This window comes from Haliotis rufescens, unplaced genomic scaffold (assembly GCF_023055435.1).
Source record: "Haliotis rufescens isolate VD_foot unplaced genomic scaffold, xgHalRufe1.0.p SCAF_8, whole genome shotgun sequence".
Classification (NCBI taxonomy): Eukaryota; Metazoa; Mollusca; class Gastropoda; order Lepetellida; family Haliotidae; genus Haliotis; species Haliotis rufescens.
The window spans coordinates 19231660-19251211 of NW_025964372.1; the positions used below are offsets into that span (position 1 = coordinate 19231660).

The following is a 19552-nucleotide window of genomic DNA, read 5'->3' on the forward strand; positions in this document are numbered from 1 at the left end:
GGTGGTGTCATTATACCTGGACAGGGCGAGGGTACCATCCCCAATTTGGTACGCTGGATGCCAAGCCCATGCAAAGCCAGGATGCCATGCAATGTTAATCCAAATGCCAATATTTCAATTTTGAAATTTATTTTTGGTCTGGCAAAGAGTGATAAATTAATAAAATATTAAGCCCTCAGCTTACGAGCACGGTTGATCATGCATTCAATGTGGAAATTTGCGACTTTATTTATATGTACCAGCTGTGTACCCTAACAGGACTTACAGGTTCTTCAACGGGATGCCAAGACAAATTTAGTGGTATGCGCATGCCCGGAGATAGGGGGATGTCACCCTCCAGAACGGAATATTGCTCATAATATCAATCATTGGATAGTCTGGTACAGACTGGATTATTTACAGGCCACTGTAAATAAGTGGAATATTACTGAGTGTGGTTTCAAGAAACTAATTCTACAGCTGACGTAGTGATAATGACTTGCGTTTTCCAAAATAAATATATCTTTGTTTTCAGTAAACAGTCTGAAAATATACGTAGGCACAGTTGACTTTCATCAGTCTTAATGATGTCATAGCATTGTGCAAGCACTGATGTCTTACTCTATTGATGTTGCAATGATACTCTGTGAACACATGGACACAGTATTTATAGTCAGGATAGAAATGACAAAGTAGTCACAAGTTATGGATAACAACTTCTTTATTTACTGTAAAGGCGATGTTTCAGTATAGATCCTTATACCATTGTCCTTGCTTGACAACGGTATAAGGATCTATACCGAAATGTTGCCTTTACAGTAAATATAGAAGTTGATATCCTTAAATTGTGTCTACTCTGTCATCCCTCAGCTTCTAAGTAATGCCTATCAAACAATTCAGAATAGCTGACTGACTGACTGACTGACTGAGTATGGTTTGACACCGCTTTTAGCAATATTCCAGCAATATCATGGCGGGGAACACCAGAAATGGGCTTCACACATTGTACCCATGTCGGGAATCGAACCCGGTTCTTCGGCGTGACGGGCGGACACTTTAACCACTAGGCTACCCGACCGCCCCTCAATTCAGAATAGAAACGTCGGTCAAATCTAACATGCATGATACAATTTCAAACAGTAATATTTTATTGTGTCCCATGCATATTATTTGAGCACAATGTCATCATTTGCGTCAGGTAAAACCCTGAATTACTCACAGGGACAGAGACATTGGTGAAATCGTTTGCAATAATTCTCCCTGAACATCACAATGTTTGCTTCATGGTGATTGGCTAGGACCCACCAACATGAACGCATTGCCATCCATTGTTCACAATGTCATAAACGATTTAGAGTGATGTCAATCCAGAAACCGACAGACAGAGTAGATGTCTTCTTGAGATCAAGAAACCCACATTTTCTACATTTTCTAAAGGTGTGGGACTTACACCAGTAATTTACTCAGGAGAAATAATCCAAAAGTCCTTGTTTTCTAAGTGTACCGGTACATATCTCCAATTGGAATTCACTGCTGATTTAAGTAACCAAGGGAAGTAACTCTGAAATCAAGTGACTGCTGACCATGGTAGCATGCTGAAATGTGTATTTCCCAAAAAAATCAGCATCCATGATAATTTGTTTCTTATTTTACTGATGTATTGATGTGAAAATTGACAGCCGATGTACACACGATACAAGTACCCATGTACAGATTTACATATAATTCTGTACTGATTTAAAAAAAAATCTTACAATCTTTGCAACAATACCTGCATACCATGCGTATTGACACAGTCTCTGATCGACCAATCACATATAGACATATGCAGAAGATCTACTGATTGGTCATCTGTGTCTGTGCCGTACATTTGATTACTTGAGGGACATATATAAGTAAATTTTACAAGGTTTGAGAACAAATTTACAGCAAAAATTGTTATTCAGCACTAGAGCTGGGACGATACACCAACTGCATGATCCGATATGTATCACGATACTTGCATGTGCTTTTATCTGTGGTGTGTAAGCCATCTTTTTCATAGACAGGACAGACAAATACCTGGCACACTAACGATTTACAGTAGGCAGTGTCAAGTATGGCGCAATGGGTGAAAATATTTACGTTTTCACTACTCATTTCACTAGTAATCAGTGTTTGGTGTAACATTTATTGAAGAATACATTGAAGGTAAGAATTGATACTTTTTACTTTGTGTGCGATTGTGATCGACACTTGTATCGAGAAATAAAATATCGCGATCCACCAATGCATCAGTGTATCATCCCACTGCTAGTCAGCACCAGCTATATCTCTAACAAAACCCAAAACTAAAGACTTGAAAATGAACATTCTTGTACTGTGGGAGTACCCTCTTCAGAGAACTCTGTCTACTGTAATCTAGACGTCAGAACACAAGCAACATCCCAACCACAACAACACAAGGCTGCCTTGAAGTCTGGCCACCATCACTTTGGAAGACATCTGATGCAGAGGGTACATCTCAAAAGAACCAACACCATTTTCAAAAATAAATGCACATGAACTTTTGAGAAAATCCAAGAAGGCCTGAGCAGTTTTCACACAACCATGATGAGGATCATAGAGTACACATGTACTCTCAACTGTAGAAAAACAAACATATTTATATTATGCTGACCAAGCAATGTTGGCAAGTAAGTGTTCAGGAGGCACCCCAACTGATGCATTTCATTATCAAGATCTGTATCTGAACATTTGGACACTGATGGAACAAATATGAAAATAATTCTGACAACATTCACACATGAAAAAAAAGCCCAATAATGATATCATCTGCACTTTAAAAGTAATAGAAGCTAAACATTATGAAAACATAAAAAACACATGTATTTATAGTTTCCACTATGATACGTTAATACAACTGATGAAAATGAATATTGATATTGATATCAATCGTATAGTTTCTGCTCTTAAAAGGTGAGGCTTACAACTTCTTCATTGCGAGTGAGTGAGTGAGTATGGTTTTACGCTGCTTTTAGCAGTATTCCAGCAATATCATGGCGGGGGACACCAGAAATGGGCTTCACACATTGTACCCATGTCGGGAATCGAACCCGGGTCTTCGGTGTGGGTCTTTCGCGTGACGAGCGAACGTTTTAACCACTAGGCTACCCGACTGCCCCTTCTTCATTGTGAAACACTTAGCTGTATGTGGGTCAATATCCCATGTTTATCATATGCCCTTCACAATATGAAGAGGTTCGATCACACTTTGAACTGTTATAGATACATGGTTTAAATCAGGACTTTGCTTTTATATTCTCATAAGGAGTCCCCTGTGACACTTTGTAGAGGATTTCAGGAACAGAATGACCTCGTACACCATGACACCGAAACTTGTTTTATATCTATTCACGACAAATATTGCACTGTCAAAATAATTTTACACTGTGTTGAAAAGTTCAGTTACACAAATCGATGGGATTATTATATCATCAACAAAAATTTTGTGACAAATGTAACACATTTGTTGTGACATGTTTTTAAATTAGAGAGATATTTGGTTAAATATGTTTGTGTGACAACGTAAGATCTATCTTGTTAACTGCAAACAGGATCAGTTCTGACGTGACAAGCAAATAAACACCATGACTTCCTGAAGTCTGTACAAGGGGCAATCCGACTTATAAATGTTTTTTTTAAAGATTTAATCACGGTGATAATGCATTTCCCATGTTCAGTATCACAAACATCCCATTTTGTATAAAACACCCTTGCAGCACACACCACACATGCCTGTGCAGTACAAACATGGGGCTTCTCCTTGGACAAGAGTGAGTTAGTGAGTTGGGAATAACGCTGCTGTCAACAGTATTCCAGTTAATGTGGGAGGAAAGCCTGAAGTGGTGCAGGTCTCAGACCCACGAGCATGGGTACGGTACTGACATACCTAGAAACATAATCGGGACGAACCGGGCTCAAACCAATAAAAAATAGTTTCCTGGTGTGGCCAAGGGACACAACCCTGCACAGAGAATTGTGGCGCCTCAGATGACAGGGCCCCCATTGGACAACAGCCCTTACACATTCAGAATGATGAAGTTGTCCTCTATAAGCTAATAACCCATAACGTCTAAAGCCTATCAAACAGCCGCATAAGTGACAACCAGAAAACGTATTTAATAATCTCACCCAAATATTAATATTCAATATTAAGATGCAAATAAAGAACATAATGTTGGTTCTTGTACATCATTATCAAAAATCTCTCACAAATGAAGCAATATAACATGCTTTACAGTTGAGATCCTAGATTAGAAAACCTTTCATTATGATGATGTAAATATACAATATAAAAGTCACATAAAAAAATATTGTGCCATATGGTGTACAAAATTGTCAGCAGATTTTTCCAATACTGAAATTGTCATAAAGATTTACAAACATAAATATACAGAGATATAAACTTGTAGCACAGATCATAATTATTAAGCAGCGTTTGTACAGATCAGTCTGAATACAAAATGGTTGTCATGGTTACGCACTCGACTGACTACCATTTCTGAATATTGGGTTAAACTGGTGAACAGGCACATACGCCATGTTTTGATTTCTCCTGGAAGAGCTCGACACAGTCTGTACAAGGGGTCCATTGTCACTATGGCGATGCTGGGAATTATGGGATGTCTGTCTCTGCACCTGCTCCTGGGGAGAAACTTGGGCTGGTTTTCTACGAGAAAATTCACGCATGGGTAATTTCTCTGAAGCACTGTCTTTATTTGTAGCATTCTCATTTTCAATACTTTTCACCTTCCTGAACGACCTTGTTCTGTCTGTTACTTTAATGTTTTTAACCGAGGCTTCAAAAGACTTGGCACTCTCTTGCCGATTAAGAACTGGTTTACCCGAATTTTCAAAACTATTTCCTCGAACATGTTTGGAGTTATTGCGTTCTGGAGTCGTACTCCGACTATGCACAGGAGTTGCGTTACGTGAACGATGAAGGTTTTCGTGACTAAAATGTCGTCTGATTGCGCCCGGAAGAAGATCAACCAATGAACGACTTTTGCTACGAGACTGTCTTTCAAGGTTAGGCGAATTATGACTAGATGACGGTTTATAACCATTTGACTTCATATAGTTGTGAACCTCCTTGCTGGCCACATTAAGAAAATTTGGATTGGACACAGATTTGCGTAGTGTCTCATGGTTGCCCTTGCCCATCAGACGTCGGATGCGGCGAACACTGGGGCTCGGACTCCGGTCGACCAGTACCCCAGGTCGCAGGACATTATAATAGTCCACAGACTTGCTGCGGTCTCTCGCGTCCCAGTCAGCGCTGTTGCGAAATGCCTGCAGTCTCGTAAACGGCATGGGCGGTTTGTCATGATTCATGTTTTCATCCACCTCATTGCCTCTGTTCTCCTCATCATCCGACCCATCGTTATAATACAACTGCATCTTCATGTGATCGCTGAGGTCTTCACAGCTAGCCGATGCTTGCTTCATATCTTTCACTTCCTGGTCTGTCATTTTGGAGTTCACGTTTTCATTGTCGTACTGCGACTGGTCAAAGCCAGACGCCGGAGCTGAGTGGTAACTGTCCCCTGCCACTGCCGACAGGTAGTATGACCGGCTGCTGGTATAGGAGTCTTTGAAACTGGTATCAGAACTCCGGTAACTGGTTTCAGATCCGGCCGTGCTCAATCCACTGACCCTTGGACTAATTTCAGATCTGAAACTGGTTTCTGCATTCAGAGTGTCATTTGCCACTGGGCTCAAATAATCAGAATCTTGCCTTAGCCTTGGGCTTGAGAAGCTCAATGCATCATTAAACGAGGGTGGTGGATCCCATTCATGAATTCCAGGAGACTTTGGAGAAAGAGGATTTGAGCCAAATGATTTTGATGGACTAGGGGACGTCATGCCCATGTATCCTTCTGTAGGCGTTTGGGAGTTGGCGCCCCTCGGTCTGGGGACAGGCCGTCCAAGAGCTCCGTTTGTGTGAGGGATCTTCACGGGTCTGGGGGGAGGGGCCGGGGGTCGTCCTGTCAGTCGGGGCTCACCAGAGACAGCTGAGGTCGGAGTGTTTTGTCTCATCTGTGAGCTTAGTGGTGGAGACTGTTTTGATGTTGAGCCGGTTGATTGTCGTGACACTAGAGACCTTTAAGAAACAGAGAAAAGTCATGAGAAACATGCAATCAAATCGGCAATTATCTCCTAAACAAGCCTGAGCGTATCTGACTGAAATTTAGGAACTGAATGTTTGTATTTCCTCAGCTAGGGAAATACATGAATTCTAATGTAAGTTTTGTAAAATCAAGGAAATAATGCTGTCAATATTCCTTGAAAAAGTCTGTATTTTGTCCCCAATTCTGTCTGTATTAAGTCAACAAGTCTGTCTGTATTATGACAACAAGTCTGTCTGTATTATGTCAACAAGTCTGTCTGTATTATGACAACAAGTCTGTCTGTATTATGACAACAAGTCTGTCTGTATTATGTCAACAATGCTGTCTGTATTATGTCAACAAGTCTGTCTGTATTATGTCAACAATACTGCCTGTATTAAGTCATTTTGATCACATCAATAGAAGCGACAATGACAAGGGTAACAACCAGCCCTGACAAATTCTTGTAGATCAGTGCCCCTTTAAGTAAGTACAGCTGTGTTTTTTGTAGTACAACATCCCTGTGAGAGTATGTTCTGCACAGTTATCTCCCTTGGTCAATGTTCTTAATTCTCAAAATATCCCAATCATGAGTGAGGAAAACAATTGCAGATGGCAGAAAATTGAATTTACCGAAGGATTCCTTCCCCTTGAATTTACTTGACTTTCGAGTCACCTTAAACTTATCTGATGGTTCTCTCACCTTGAATTTACCTGACATTTCTCTCACCTTGAAGTTACCTGACATTTACATCATCTTGAATTTACCTGACATTTCTCTCACCTTGAATTTAGCTGACATTTACATCATCTTGAATATCTTGAATTTACCTGATGATTCCTTCACTTTACATTTGCCTGACTTTTCCCTCATCTTGAATTTACCTGACGTTTCGCTCACCTTAAATTTACCTGATGTTTCGCTCAACTTGAAATTACCTGATGTTTCGCTCACCTTGAATTTACCTGATGTTTCGCTCACCTTGAACTTACCCAGCGTTTCACTCACCTTGAATTTACTTGATGTTTCGCTCACCTTGAATTTACCAAGCGTTTCTCTCACCTTGAATTTACTTGATGTTTCGCTCACCTTGAATTTACCAAGCGTTTCTCTCACCTTGAATTTACCCAGCGTTTCTCTCAACTTGAATTTACCCAGCGTTTCTCTCACTTTGAATTTACCCAACCTTTTGCACACCTTGAATTTACCAAATGTTTCGCTCACCTTTGATTAATGAATTTCCAAACAAAGTTTGATCAGTAAAAACTTACGATAATGAAATACTGGAGTCTTGAGCATGGTGGGAGATGCCACCATTCATGATGGGGTTGTTGTTGGGCTCGATCCTCACTCCTGGATTGAGAGAAACAACTGTATGTGCAGACACAACTGTATGTGCAGAAACAGCAGTAATTGCCTTCTCCGAGGTAATAAACACCTACATCAGTGTTTATGAACTTATCAAAATCTACTTTCCCTGCATAGTACAATAACCTTGTAGTGGGGATCAAAAATCATAAACCTTTCAATACGAAACTAAACAAAAGTGAAAGCAAAACTGCAAAGTCAAGTCTATATCCATTCACAAGAAGCCATAAAATGAAGTAACAAGACGTAGTAGTTCTGAAAATATTTCTATTATCATGAATATTAGTTTTCTATTCTGATCGGACTTCTGTATAACAGTCTAATTTCTGATGTGAAACGAACACATGTCCTACAGCCAATTAGTTCATGTAGTGAGTTGGGTTTAACACCGCTTTTAACAGTATTCCAGTTATATCACGGCGTGTCAGCTTCATGTGGGAGGAGAGTGATGCAGGTCTCAAACGTTTACCACTTCGATGAAACCCACGAACACGGGTATGGTGCTGACAAAGCTAGAAACATAATCGGGGCGAACCGGGATTCGAACCCACAATCACAGGTTTCTGGCAGGCCCAAGGGACGCAACTCTGCACAGCGAATCACGGCGCCTTAGATGACTGGGCTACCCGTGCTCCCTAGTTCATGTAAGTTACACAAGTAGAATACAGCCTGTTATTCCCCACCTGTCATGGTATAATTCCAGTTATCAAGCAGGATACGTGGGACCCCAGGGGTTGTCAGCTTGCAGGGCCTGATCGTGGTCAGCGTATGCATACGGTCAAACTCCTGCAAGTAGTCCTCTATCTCCTGGTCAGTGCCTCGTCGCGTTATCTGAACAAGACAAAAATGCATCCATTAAACTGGTGTCAAACAAAACCTTTTTCCAGTAACATGAGGTGAGGTGAAATTGGGTTTAACGTCGCGTCCAGGATTATTGCGCTTATATAGCGACGTGCATGCACGTGTATGTGTGTGTGACTGCTTGTACTAGTCCGGACTGATGCCGATTTATAGTGCTAGGACACTGAGATATCATGCCGCAGTGTAACATGGATACCCCACTCAGACACAGTATACTGACTCCGAGCCGACCAGTCCTTGTTTTAGCCCCTTAATGCCGAGCGCCAGACAGGGTAACAACAAGTACCATCTTTTAACGTCTCTTGGTATGACGCGGCCGGGGATCGAACCCTGGACCTGCCGCTCTCCGGGCGGATGCTCTACCATTAGACCAGGGAGGCTGTCTTCAGTAACATGAATGAGTTCCTTATTACAAATCACCAGTGAAGGGGAGTTCATATTCCGTAATTGACATGTACCAAAAAGAGTGAAGAAGGTATAATGTAACATGTTCTTAGCAATATTGTTTTTGTATCCCCACAAGAAACACCAAGTTTGAGGCTTTCTAAATTGTACCCAGGACAATGTTCAAAGAAAATGAATGAATCTTGTTTAACGCCAGTCAGCAATATTCCAGCTATGTCATGGTGGCCTGTGTAATCAAGTCTGTGCAAGTTGGTGATATTATGAGCAACATCCCACACAGACATGGTCATCAAATCTGACCACATGATCTAATTCATCGTCTCTCACAACAAACAACAGTGCTGGGGACCTAATACAAATAGGGTCCCCATGGACTTCCTTGTAAATGAGTAGATACTAACAGCAGCCAAACGTGGGTGTGAAGAAATGGGGTTTAGTTTCGCGTTCAAGTCAACTGCACTTATATAGCGATGTGCATACATGGCTGCTTGTACTAGTCCGGATTAATGGCATTTCTGTAGTGCTAGCCCACAGAGATACCATGACGCAGTTTAACATCAATACAATGACCCTGAGCCGACCAGTCCTTGTTAAATCCCCTTAATGCAAAGCGCCAGGCTGGGTAACAACAAGTACCATGTTTTAACATCTCTTTGTATGACGCGGATCAAACCACCAGAACTATGGAGTAATACATATGCCATAAATAGATTAGTTTCGAACCATTCTTAAAAACTAATTCTGCAACCAAACATAACAGTGCTTCTAGATTTGAGGCATCTCATGTAAAATCGCTTCCTGCAGATATCCTAACTTAGATGTTAAAATAACAGCAAGATGGCCCCTGACCTTTGACCTGTCGAGTGTCTCCATGATGTATCTATCGAGTAGATCGTACATGCTGCTGTCGTCCCCCGGCTGGGTCTGGAACATGTAGATGCCCTCCCCCATGGGTGCCACACGCCCCGCTTCCAGGGTGAGGAGGCCCCGCCCAGACGACTCGTAACATCGGATGCTCTTGATCGGCCACTGCGCTACGATACATCTTGATTGCTGCAAGGACATATGTAATAATGCCAATGTCACTTCTGTGATTATCTTGCTTTATCAATACATTTGTTTCATAACTTAAGAGTCTGGCGTGAGGTGTACTTTTCTTGTACAATCAATCTATTTTGCAATATATGAATACATTTTGTTCTCACATTTGACGTATATAACTAACCCATGTATATAACATGACGATATATATCACCTGTAATGCCAGTTCATATATCATAAAAATATCCCACCTAAATGCCAGTGTATATATCATGTATCCCACCTGTGGTGCTTTTGTATATATCATGTATCCCACCAGTAGTGCTGGCATATATATCATGTATCCCACCTGTAGTGCTAGTGTATATATCATGTATCCCACCTGTAGTACCAGTGTATATATCATATATTTCACCTTTAGTGCTCGTGTATATATCATGTATTACACCTGTAGTGCTAGTGTATATATCATGTATTACACCTGTAGTGCCAGTGTATATATCATGTATTTCACCTGTAGTGCTAGTGTATATATCATGTATCCCACCTGTAGTGCTAGTGTATATATCATGTATCCACCTGTAGTGCTAGTGTATATATCATGTATCCACCTGTAGTGTTAATGTATATATCATGTATCCACCTGTAGTGCTAGTGTACATATCATGTATCCACCTGTAGTGCTCGTGTATATTATGTATCCCACCTGTAGTGCTAGTGTATATATCATGTATCCACCTGTAGTGCTAGTGTATATATCATGTATCCACCTGTAGTGCTCGTGTATATATCATGTATCCACCTGTAGTGCTAGTGTATATATCATGTATCCACCCTTAGTGCTGGTGTATATATCATGTATCCAACCTGTAGTGCTAGTGTATATATCATGTATCCCACCTGTAGTGCTAGTGTATATATCATGTATCCAACTGTAGTGCTAGTGTATATATCATGTATCCCACCTGTAATGCTAGTGTATAAATCATGTATCCACCTGTAGTGCTAGTGTATATATCATGTATCCACCTGTAGTGCTAGTGTATATATCATGTATCCACCTGTAGTGCTAGTGTATATATCATGTATCCCACCTGTAGTGCTAGTGTATATATCATGTATCCAACTGTAGTGCTAGTGTATATATCATGTATCCAACTGTAATGCTAGTGTATAAATCATGTATCCACCTGTAGTGCTAGTGTATATATCATGTATCCACCTGTAGTGCTAGTGTATATATCATGTATCCCACCTGTAGTGCTAGTGTATATATCATGTATCCCACCTGTAATGCTAGTGTATAAATCATGTATCCACCTGTAGTGCTAGTGTATATATCATGTATCCACCTGTAGTGCTAGTGTATAAATCATGTATCCACCTGTAGTGCTAGTGTATATATCATGTATCCACCTGTAGTGCTAGTGTATATATCATGTATCCACCTGTAGTGCTAGTGTATATATCATGTATCCACCTGTAGTGCTAGTGTATATATCATGTATCCCACCTGTAGTGCTAGTGTATATATCATGTATCCCACCTTTAATGCAAGAGTCATGCCCCATGGGGAGGCATGCAAGATGCAGGTTGTGCTGACCGCTCCCATCCGTCGCATCGCCTCGGAGTTTTCTGGCTGGACCAAAATCATATCATCTGAAAACAAAACCAAATAATTCATGGCCTCAGGTACACGGACCAGTACACTGACTAGTTATTACAGTAACAAGCTTAACAAAAAGTTCAATATTCATTTGGATTATGTAAGTGGGATTATTCTCATTAATGGGTGCATTTTGTTGCATTAACATCATTTACTTTTACGTTTCACACTTCTTAGCAATCATTTATCAATGCTCTGATTCTTCATGTATGTACTATACCCAACGTGTATATGTAAAGACTGAAATAAATCACTCATTCTTTTCATGCTGTGATGACATCTTTGTAATAAATGGATTCCTTAACTATAGAATGGCTTGCTCAGGTTGTTGGATGAGAGGCACTTTCAAACACTACTGTTGATAAATAACAAAAATCAATAATGTTGTCTTTGTTTTGAAAAGAATCATGGTAATATTGTCTAATAAAGGCAGGAGTTGCCAAACATTTAATCTCGTCCTTACAATAGCCTACACAAAAATCAATCAATTCCAGCAAATACATTTCGCATTCATACTCTTCATCACAAAAGGACAATCTTGAATAGTGGCACAAAAGTACATGCGACAAGTGGCTATTCATGAGATTGAGATTTCCATTACATTTTGTTTGAATACCCACACAAAGCATTCTTACTTCACTTTTTTATAACTAAATACATTTTTGAACTTCCCTCCCACACAGTACCTTTGATGTTTTCCAGCAGCCTGGCTTGTATCTGGAGAATGAAGACAAACATGTCCATGGCTTTCTGTTCCTCTGCCGACAAACATAGTTGATTTTCTGGTGTTGTCAATTCAAACACAAAAGCTCGGTTTTTGGTATTCGGCAGCTTCTCGATCCTGAATGAGGGATGCAGCCATATTCGCCCTGAAGCAGAGATGGAGACACACATAATGAGGAAATCCAGCAATTTCAGGTGCTCTGAATAATCTACGTCTGAGGCCATGATGTATTTCCTTCAATGGTTTTACAGATTGTACAAACATAAATCAGCTTGGGTTGACTGAAAAAATATTTTTGTGTCTGAATATTTTTCTTTGCACTCATGTAAATTATTAATGTAATATTTTTTTTTGTTCATGGTTTTTCGCACCAGTCAGTCAATAAACAATGTCACAAAGAAGAAGAACACCACTGACATTGATTCAATGATGTCATAATAATGATTGATAGACACTCTGTACAAGTGTGAGTGAGTTGGGTTTAACGCCGAACAGCATTCCTAGTTACTGGAAATCTGGAAATTAATGCGTCTCAAAATTAAAACGACTGCGGACCCCTGGCCAAAAATGTGACTCAATATCAATGTGACTTGCTTGACCCCATCCACAGTGAATGGTGCATATCCTTACCTTTATCCAACCTTATCTTAATCCAATCAAACAGCAAATAGCACCGCTTATTAGCACTGAGTAGAGCACTTCCATAAAAACAATATTTTCCTAAAAACAGCACACAGTTTATATGTTTACTCTGTTGACTGGCATTAAGGAAGTTCAAAGACATAAAATAATTGAACCAACAACAGTTCACTGATTGGTATGCGGAGAATTAAGGTGTCAACAAGCTTGACACGAGTGGGTAGAACTCTTGACCCCAGCAACTCACCGGATGCACATTGTGTAATTCCTATTCTTTGATTAACATTGTTATGTACTTGTTACAACTGCTGCTCGATAAACCGTGTTTGTGTTTAAATTAAAGTTGGTATTTCCGCTATCGAAATCATGTTGGAGACATAAATTAATGCAAAATTAATGCATGAATTAAATGCAAAAGACCATGTGCATTTTCCCCATTTAATTGACGCTCGCATTACTGTGAAGATTTACAGTATATCACAGCATGTCAGCTCAATGTGAGGGGGAGTATGGAAGTGATGCAGGTCCTAGTTTCTTACCACTGCGGTGAGACCCACTAGCACGGGTATGGTGTTGACAGGCTTAGAACAGAGCTCCAGATAAGCTTTTGGTGTTGTGGGTATTTTACCCATGCATTTTAAAATCATTGGGGGGTAGCCTAGTGGTTAAAGCGTTCGCTCGTCACGCCGAAGACCCGGGTTCGATTCCCGACATGGGTACAATGTGTGAAGCCCATTTCTGGTGTCCCCCGCCATGATATTGCTGGAATATTGCTAAAAGCGGCATAAAACCATACTCACTCACTCACTAAAATCATTGGGTATCAGTAATTCTACCTGCGTATTCAACTTTCTGTTACCCACTAGTTTTTACACATGCGGGTATTTAAGTTAAATATTTAAAAACACTATTCATCTAGTCCCTGCAAACTGGTGTCGTGTGGGTTTGAGAGCTTTATAGGACTCAAAAATACCACGATACTTCCACAAGAAAGTGTGATGGCAAATGATCATGATGTAACTGTCATCGTGGAGTTTGGCAAGGTTGACAGAATGCCCCTTTATAATTTCAAAATAAGTTGCTGATTTGCTCATCGAATACGCAGGGTTACTTCACAATATTTTGATGATACGCACAAGTTTTATTTTTGTAGCGTATCTGTAATGTTCGTTGCGTATTTGATACGCTTTGATTATATTTTACTGTGTATTTCTGCATTTCTGATGCGTATTTCACGCAGATACGCAGCTTATCTGGAGCTCTGTTAGAAACATGGGATTGGAACCCACAATCATTAACGTTTCAGGTGTGCCCAGGGGACGCAACTCTGCACAGAGAATTGCGGCACCTTAGACGACTGGACCCCCTGTGCCCTGTATACTCTGTAGAAATGTTATTTCATATACAGTAATACTTCTTTTCCCCCAATACCTCTTTCCCCACCAACCCCCACCTCATTCACACACCCCTCCCCATTCCCTAACCACACACACGCCCTCCACTACCCCTTAATTATTAGCACTGATGACACCCATGCTCCCTCTCATCTCTGATGATTCATGCTCTGCTGTGATCACAAATTAGTAGACATGAAAGTAATTGTTCAGCAAAAACTGTAACACAAAACAGGTGCTTGTCTCCATCAGGCTGTCGATTAGCCCCTCCTCACTGCATCCTGCATCCCTGGGGCGGTACATTCCCCGCATAGCTACACTTACCTCTGCAGTCAGGAATACAAGCCTGCTGTACTCCTACCTGCATGTATACTCAGTATGTGCACTAGTTTCAGACCAGTTCAAGGACTTTTATTACTGTTTTCCAGACTCCACAAAACATTCTCTGCATTACTTGGATTTACTAATGAATATGCAATCAGAATTTGAGACAATGTAATTACCATGCTTTGCCCTTACCACGTTATTATGGCAATTACTCCCTCCAACATAACATGGATCCTTAGGCACGGTAATAAAATGTTGTAAAACCTCCAGTAGCAGGAGGTGGATGTAGCCTCTCCCTCAGTCCCTGAACCATGTCTCCGCTAGCCCTTACTGCATGTAATGCTAAATGATTTGTGGTTGGTTTGGTGTTTAATAAACGCCGCACTCAGCAATATTCCAGCTATATGACGGCGGTCTGCTAATAATCGAGTCTGGACCAGACAATCCAGTGATTAATATCATGAGCATCAATCCACGCAATTGGGATCGATGACATGCATCAACAAAGTCAGCGAGCCTGACCACCCGATCCTGTTAGTCGCCTTTTACGACAAGCATAGTCGCCTTTTACGACAAGCATGGATTGCTGAAGACCTATTCTACCCCGAGTCTTTACGGGTCAGATATTTATATTAAGTTTTAAGGACAGATATTTACATATGCGTCATCTTGGACTAAGATCAAGCGATGTTTAACAATGCTTAGGTGTCCCTGTAACTACAGTAAATTATTCTGACAGTTAATATACTACTCGAAAGAACTTTAAAAAAACATCCGCTTCTTTCATATGACGACAGTACCTGTATAGCTGGTGGGGATTGCAACACACAGCCTTCCAATGGCGTGTGTTTTTTAACCTTTTTTGGGTTGTATATGTCAGCATCCTTGATAAAACTAACATATTTTTTAAAGAGGCGAAAAACAACTCATTCACTGTTAAACTGTATGTCCGTATTTGACCACCCGATCCCGTTGGTCGCCTTTTACGACAAGCATGGTCACCTTTTACGGCAAGCATGGGTTGCTGAAGACCTATTCTACCCCGGAATCTTCACAGGTCTAATGCTGAATGAAGCAAGTCTAGATTTCTGGGTTCTGTTCTGAATCTCCCATCTCACTGGGCCTCCTTTTCAATTTAAATGGAGTTGTTTGCTTCTAACAAAAGCCTATATATTCAGAGACTAAACAGAGATTATCTCGACCTGCTCAGAGGCCAATATACGTCCCAAGTCCGCAGGAAATGACAGCAAAAATTCCAAATATGAAAAAATAATAATCTCAATTTATCAGGATTTTACGAAAAATAAGAAAATTTAAAAAATATAATTTGGAACAAAATCACACTTTTTTGCCAAATACCCTGCCAAAAGCACTTAGTTTTAAATCCTAGATAAATTCGTGCTAAGTGTTAGCCTAGATGAGGACTACATGTTGCTACAAAACTTCACATAACTCACAAGACGCGAATGAAGAACAAACTTAAAAAAAAGAAATTGCAAGTCATTCCATGGCCTTTGATAGGTTTAGAAAGCATTTTTTTGGCATTTCATTCCAAATAAAAAGAAATTGGCCACACAAACTAACAGAATACTGTTTTTTTTTAATGGATGGGGTTTGTGTTGCATTATTGCAATGAACAGTGTCACTGAAATCATACTGTTGTCTACAGTTTTTTGTGTTAATGATAATGTTAATGTTAATGTTGTGTTAGGAGCAATCTGTGAAATTATTATTGTTGACAGATTTATTATTTATCTGTAACAATTGACTTCAATATGTATTTCAATTTATATATATTTATATATTCTTTTATATTCATAACCCCATTCACGAAAACACAAACAAATAATACTAAAGTCAATTCTTAGGTTTTGTTAATGCAAATATTCTAATTAAAAACAGTTCCAATAATTTCAAAGAAGACAATCAGGTACAATCTGCAGGAGAAATCATCATAATCGAAATCATCATCAACATCATTACAGTGATAATTGTGATATATCATCTTTCATTATCATTATCATCATAATCATCATTCACATAACATGATTTAATTATTTGTTTTACGTGACAACAGAAATTCTCCAAACAACCATTAAATGAAAGGTATCATTGCTTCCTCTGTTACTAAGTAACAATTGTTTCCACTGCCCCAGTTCTGTTGCTCACAGCGCAGGAGAGGTATTGTCCCACCAAGGAAGACGTTTCAAGGCTACTGGGAGAGGGAAGTGGAAACTGATGACTCAGCTATTTAACACTGACCTTGTACAAACTCCACATGTCATATAACTCATGTGCCATGTGAACGGAAAAAAGGTTCTTCTCGTGCTCAAGAGTATGTTATTCCTGTTTGTACAGGAAAGGCTCATTAACATATAAATCTCCATACATCCAACACTTCAACACATGAAAACCTGCTGTCAGTCATGTTAGTACGGCTTGTAGCAGCTCAGAGCTTGTCAACTTTCCTGTTTTGAAATTCAACGTCAATAAACCACACAGGTAACATCTGTCTGTCTGTCTGTCTGTCTGTCTGTCTGTCTGTCAATACCAGAACATGAGGTGAGGTGAGGTGAAATTGGGTTTAATGTCGCGTCCAAGATTATTGCACTTATATAGCGATGTGCATGTACGTGTGTGTGTGTGGCTGCTTATACTAGTCCGGACTGATGCCGATTTATAGTGCTAGCTCACTGAGAAACCATGCCACAGTTTAACATGAATACCCCACTCAGACACAGTATACTGACTCCAAGCCATCCAGTCCTTGTTTTAGCCCCTTAATGCCGAGCGCCAGACATGGTAACAAGTACCATCTTTTAACTTCTTTTGGTATGACGCGGTCGGGGATCGAATCCCGGACCTTCCGCTCTCCGGGCGGACGCTCTACCACTCGACCACGGAGGCAGTCTACCAGAACATGATAAAACTGATATTCTAGACACCTCAAGCTACAAGCCATTTGCCCTTCTTTCTCCGAGAACTCCTGTCTGCACCATACCCGTGCTCGTGGGTTTCACCAAAGTGATAAATGTCACAGACCTGCATCACTTCAGGCTTTCCTCCCACATTAAGCTGACACACTGTGATATAACTGGAATACCATTCAAAGTGGGGTTAAACCCAATCACTCACGCTCGTCACTCCTCCAATCACATTCTGTATGCTCTGGATTTAAACAAAACTTATTGAAGTTATTCAAAATTTTAATCATTTATACAAGGGCATGTATGGTTCGTGTTGTACCCAAACTACACAAGAGTAACAACACGTCTAGTCATTTAGAGTTCATTTACTCAAGTGCCAAGAGGTATGGCGCATGCACAATGACGTCATCATACTGCGTAGTAAGTGAACACAACATCACAGACCTACTAACAAACTAACAGATCTATTTGGAACTTTTGAACAACAACAACAAACAAAATTCTGTAAATCATCAGAGATTGGGCCACTGATCTGATACTGGGAAGATAGACATCAGTTCTCTCAGCAAATGCAAGATTAGACATACCGTATTTGACGTAATAAGCGCCCCGCTCTAATAAGCGCCCATGGCGATATTTGCTAATATATTGGCAAGTGAACAATCCCAATTAGCACCCCTTCCGATTGATCAATGTACGCAAGACATTGGATTTATTTATTTATTTATTCGTGTATAATACGCACTCGTGTGTTATATGCACCCTTAATTATGGGCAATGAAATTCTAGAAAAATATATCTGTCGTATATAAACAGTCAGGCTGTCAGCATAAACCACGAATTTCATCTTTCAACTCTGTTTTTTCCATCAAAATAATATTCTAATAAGAGCCCCCTATTTCTAATTTTGAGAGCGCCCTAGGCGCTTATTACGTCGAATACGGTAACTGAATGTTCAGTGCTTATTCTGAACAGTCTCCAGGAAGAGTCAGATAGCCAAGTGGTTAAAACGTTTGCTTGTCACGCCGAAGAACCAGGTTCGATTCCCGACATGATTACAAAGCCCATTTGTGGTGCCCCCGCCGTGATATTACTGGAATATTGCTAAAAGCGGAGTAAAACCATATTCACTCACTCACTCACTCACTATGAAGAGTCAAGACGCTTACAAGAATATCTTTGATAAACTGCTGAGAATTTAAAGGCACAAATATCTCTTAAGGGGTACAATAACAGCAAATATCATCCCAATACTTGAGTGTAAAACTATCTACATTTCAACTTTGTATTTTTACATATCTCAGTTACTAAGTATGCAATCATCCAACATCTGATATGTATGCAATGCGACTCAGCTCTGCAGATACTGCTAACACCAGGAAAAACTTGCTTGAGCTAGAAAATGGCTTAATGTCACTAAAAATAAGCTTCCATCAATATAACGTCGGGGGACTCGAAGAGTGGGCTTCACACATTGTACCCATACAGGGAATTCAGCGTTAGAAATTGGCACTAGTCCTGTAGTCCTTACCAAACTGCCCAATAGTAAAGGTATCCTAAGGACTAGTAGAAATTGGCCCATTTTAAAGGTTTTGCTATATGTTATCATTATAAGGACTAGTGGACAAAAACTGTTAGTTTCTAACCCTGGAATTAAACCCAGGAATTCAGTGTGATGAGTAAACACTTTACCCTGTAGGCTACCCAACGTCCCCCACAGACTAACTGACAATCGTGATAATTTTGTCAAGTCTTACATTACATCATTAGCCAGTAATCCGGTGCCCACAGCTAACGTGATCACAATATGTAAATGTCGTGATCACGATTCCCTGCGATGATAACAATGTGTACTATGTCCACCCCCTCACAAGGAAATGACAACCGCTGTTCACAATTCACCCACTCCTCTTAAAAACATGCTGATAATTTAACACCCCGACTTGTCCGTCAGGTGTCGTAACACCTCAGCTGACATGATCTAGTTTACATGTTACAAACCCACGCACAAATACAATCACCCGGTCAAAATTAAACTTCCTGTCTGATGAAAAGAATTTCATTCTAT

At 40.1% G+C, this 19552-nt stretch overlaps 1 protein-coding gene across 1 annotated transcript in view; it reads right to left on the reverse strand.

Annotated features, from left to right (window-relative positions):
• Positions 1–939: 939 nt before the first annotated feature.
• LOC124142475 overlaps positions 940–19552 on the reverse strand; it is a 38317-nt gene continuing 19704 nt past the window's right edge. The window contains exons 3-8 of the mRNA XM_046510961.2: positions 12160–12342; positions 11354–11466; positions 9616–9819; positions 8184–8331; positions 7404–7485; positions 940–6124 (exon numbers count right to left, since the gene is read on the reverse strand). Of these exons, the coding sequence (XP_046366917.1) occupies positions 4498–6124; positions 7404–7485; positions 8184–8331; positions 9616–9819; positions 11354–11466; positions 12160–12342 (2357 nt within the window). The 3' untranslated portion in view covers positions 940–4497. The remainder of the gene's footprint in view (positions 6125–7403; positions 7486–8183; positions 8332–9615; positions 9820–11353; positions 11467–12159; positions 12343–19552) is intronic.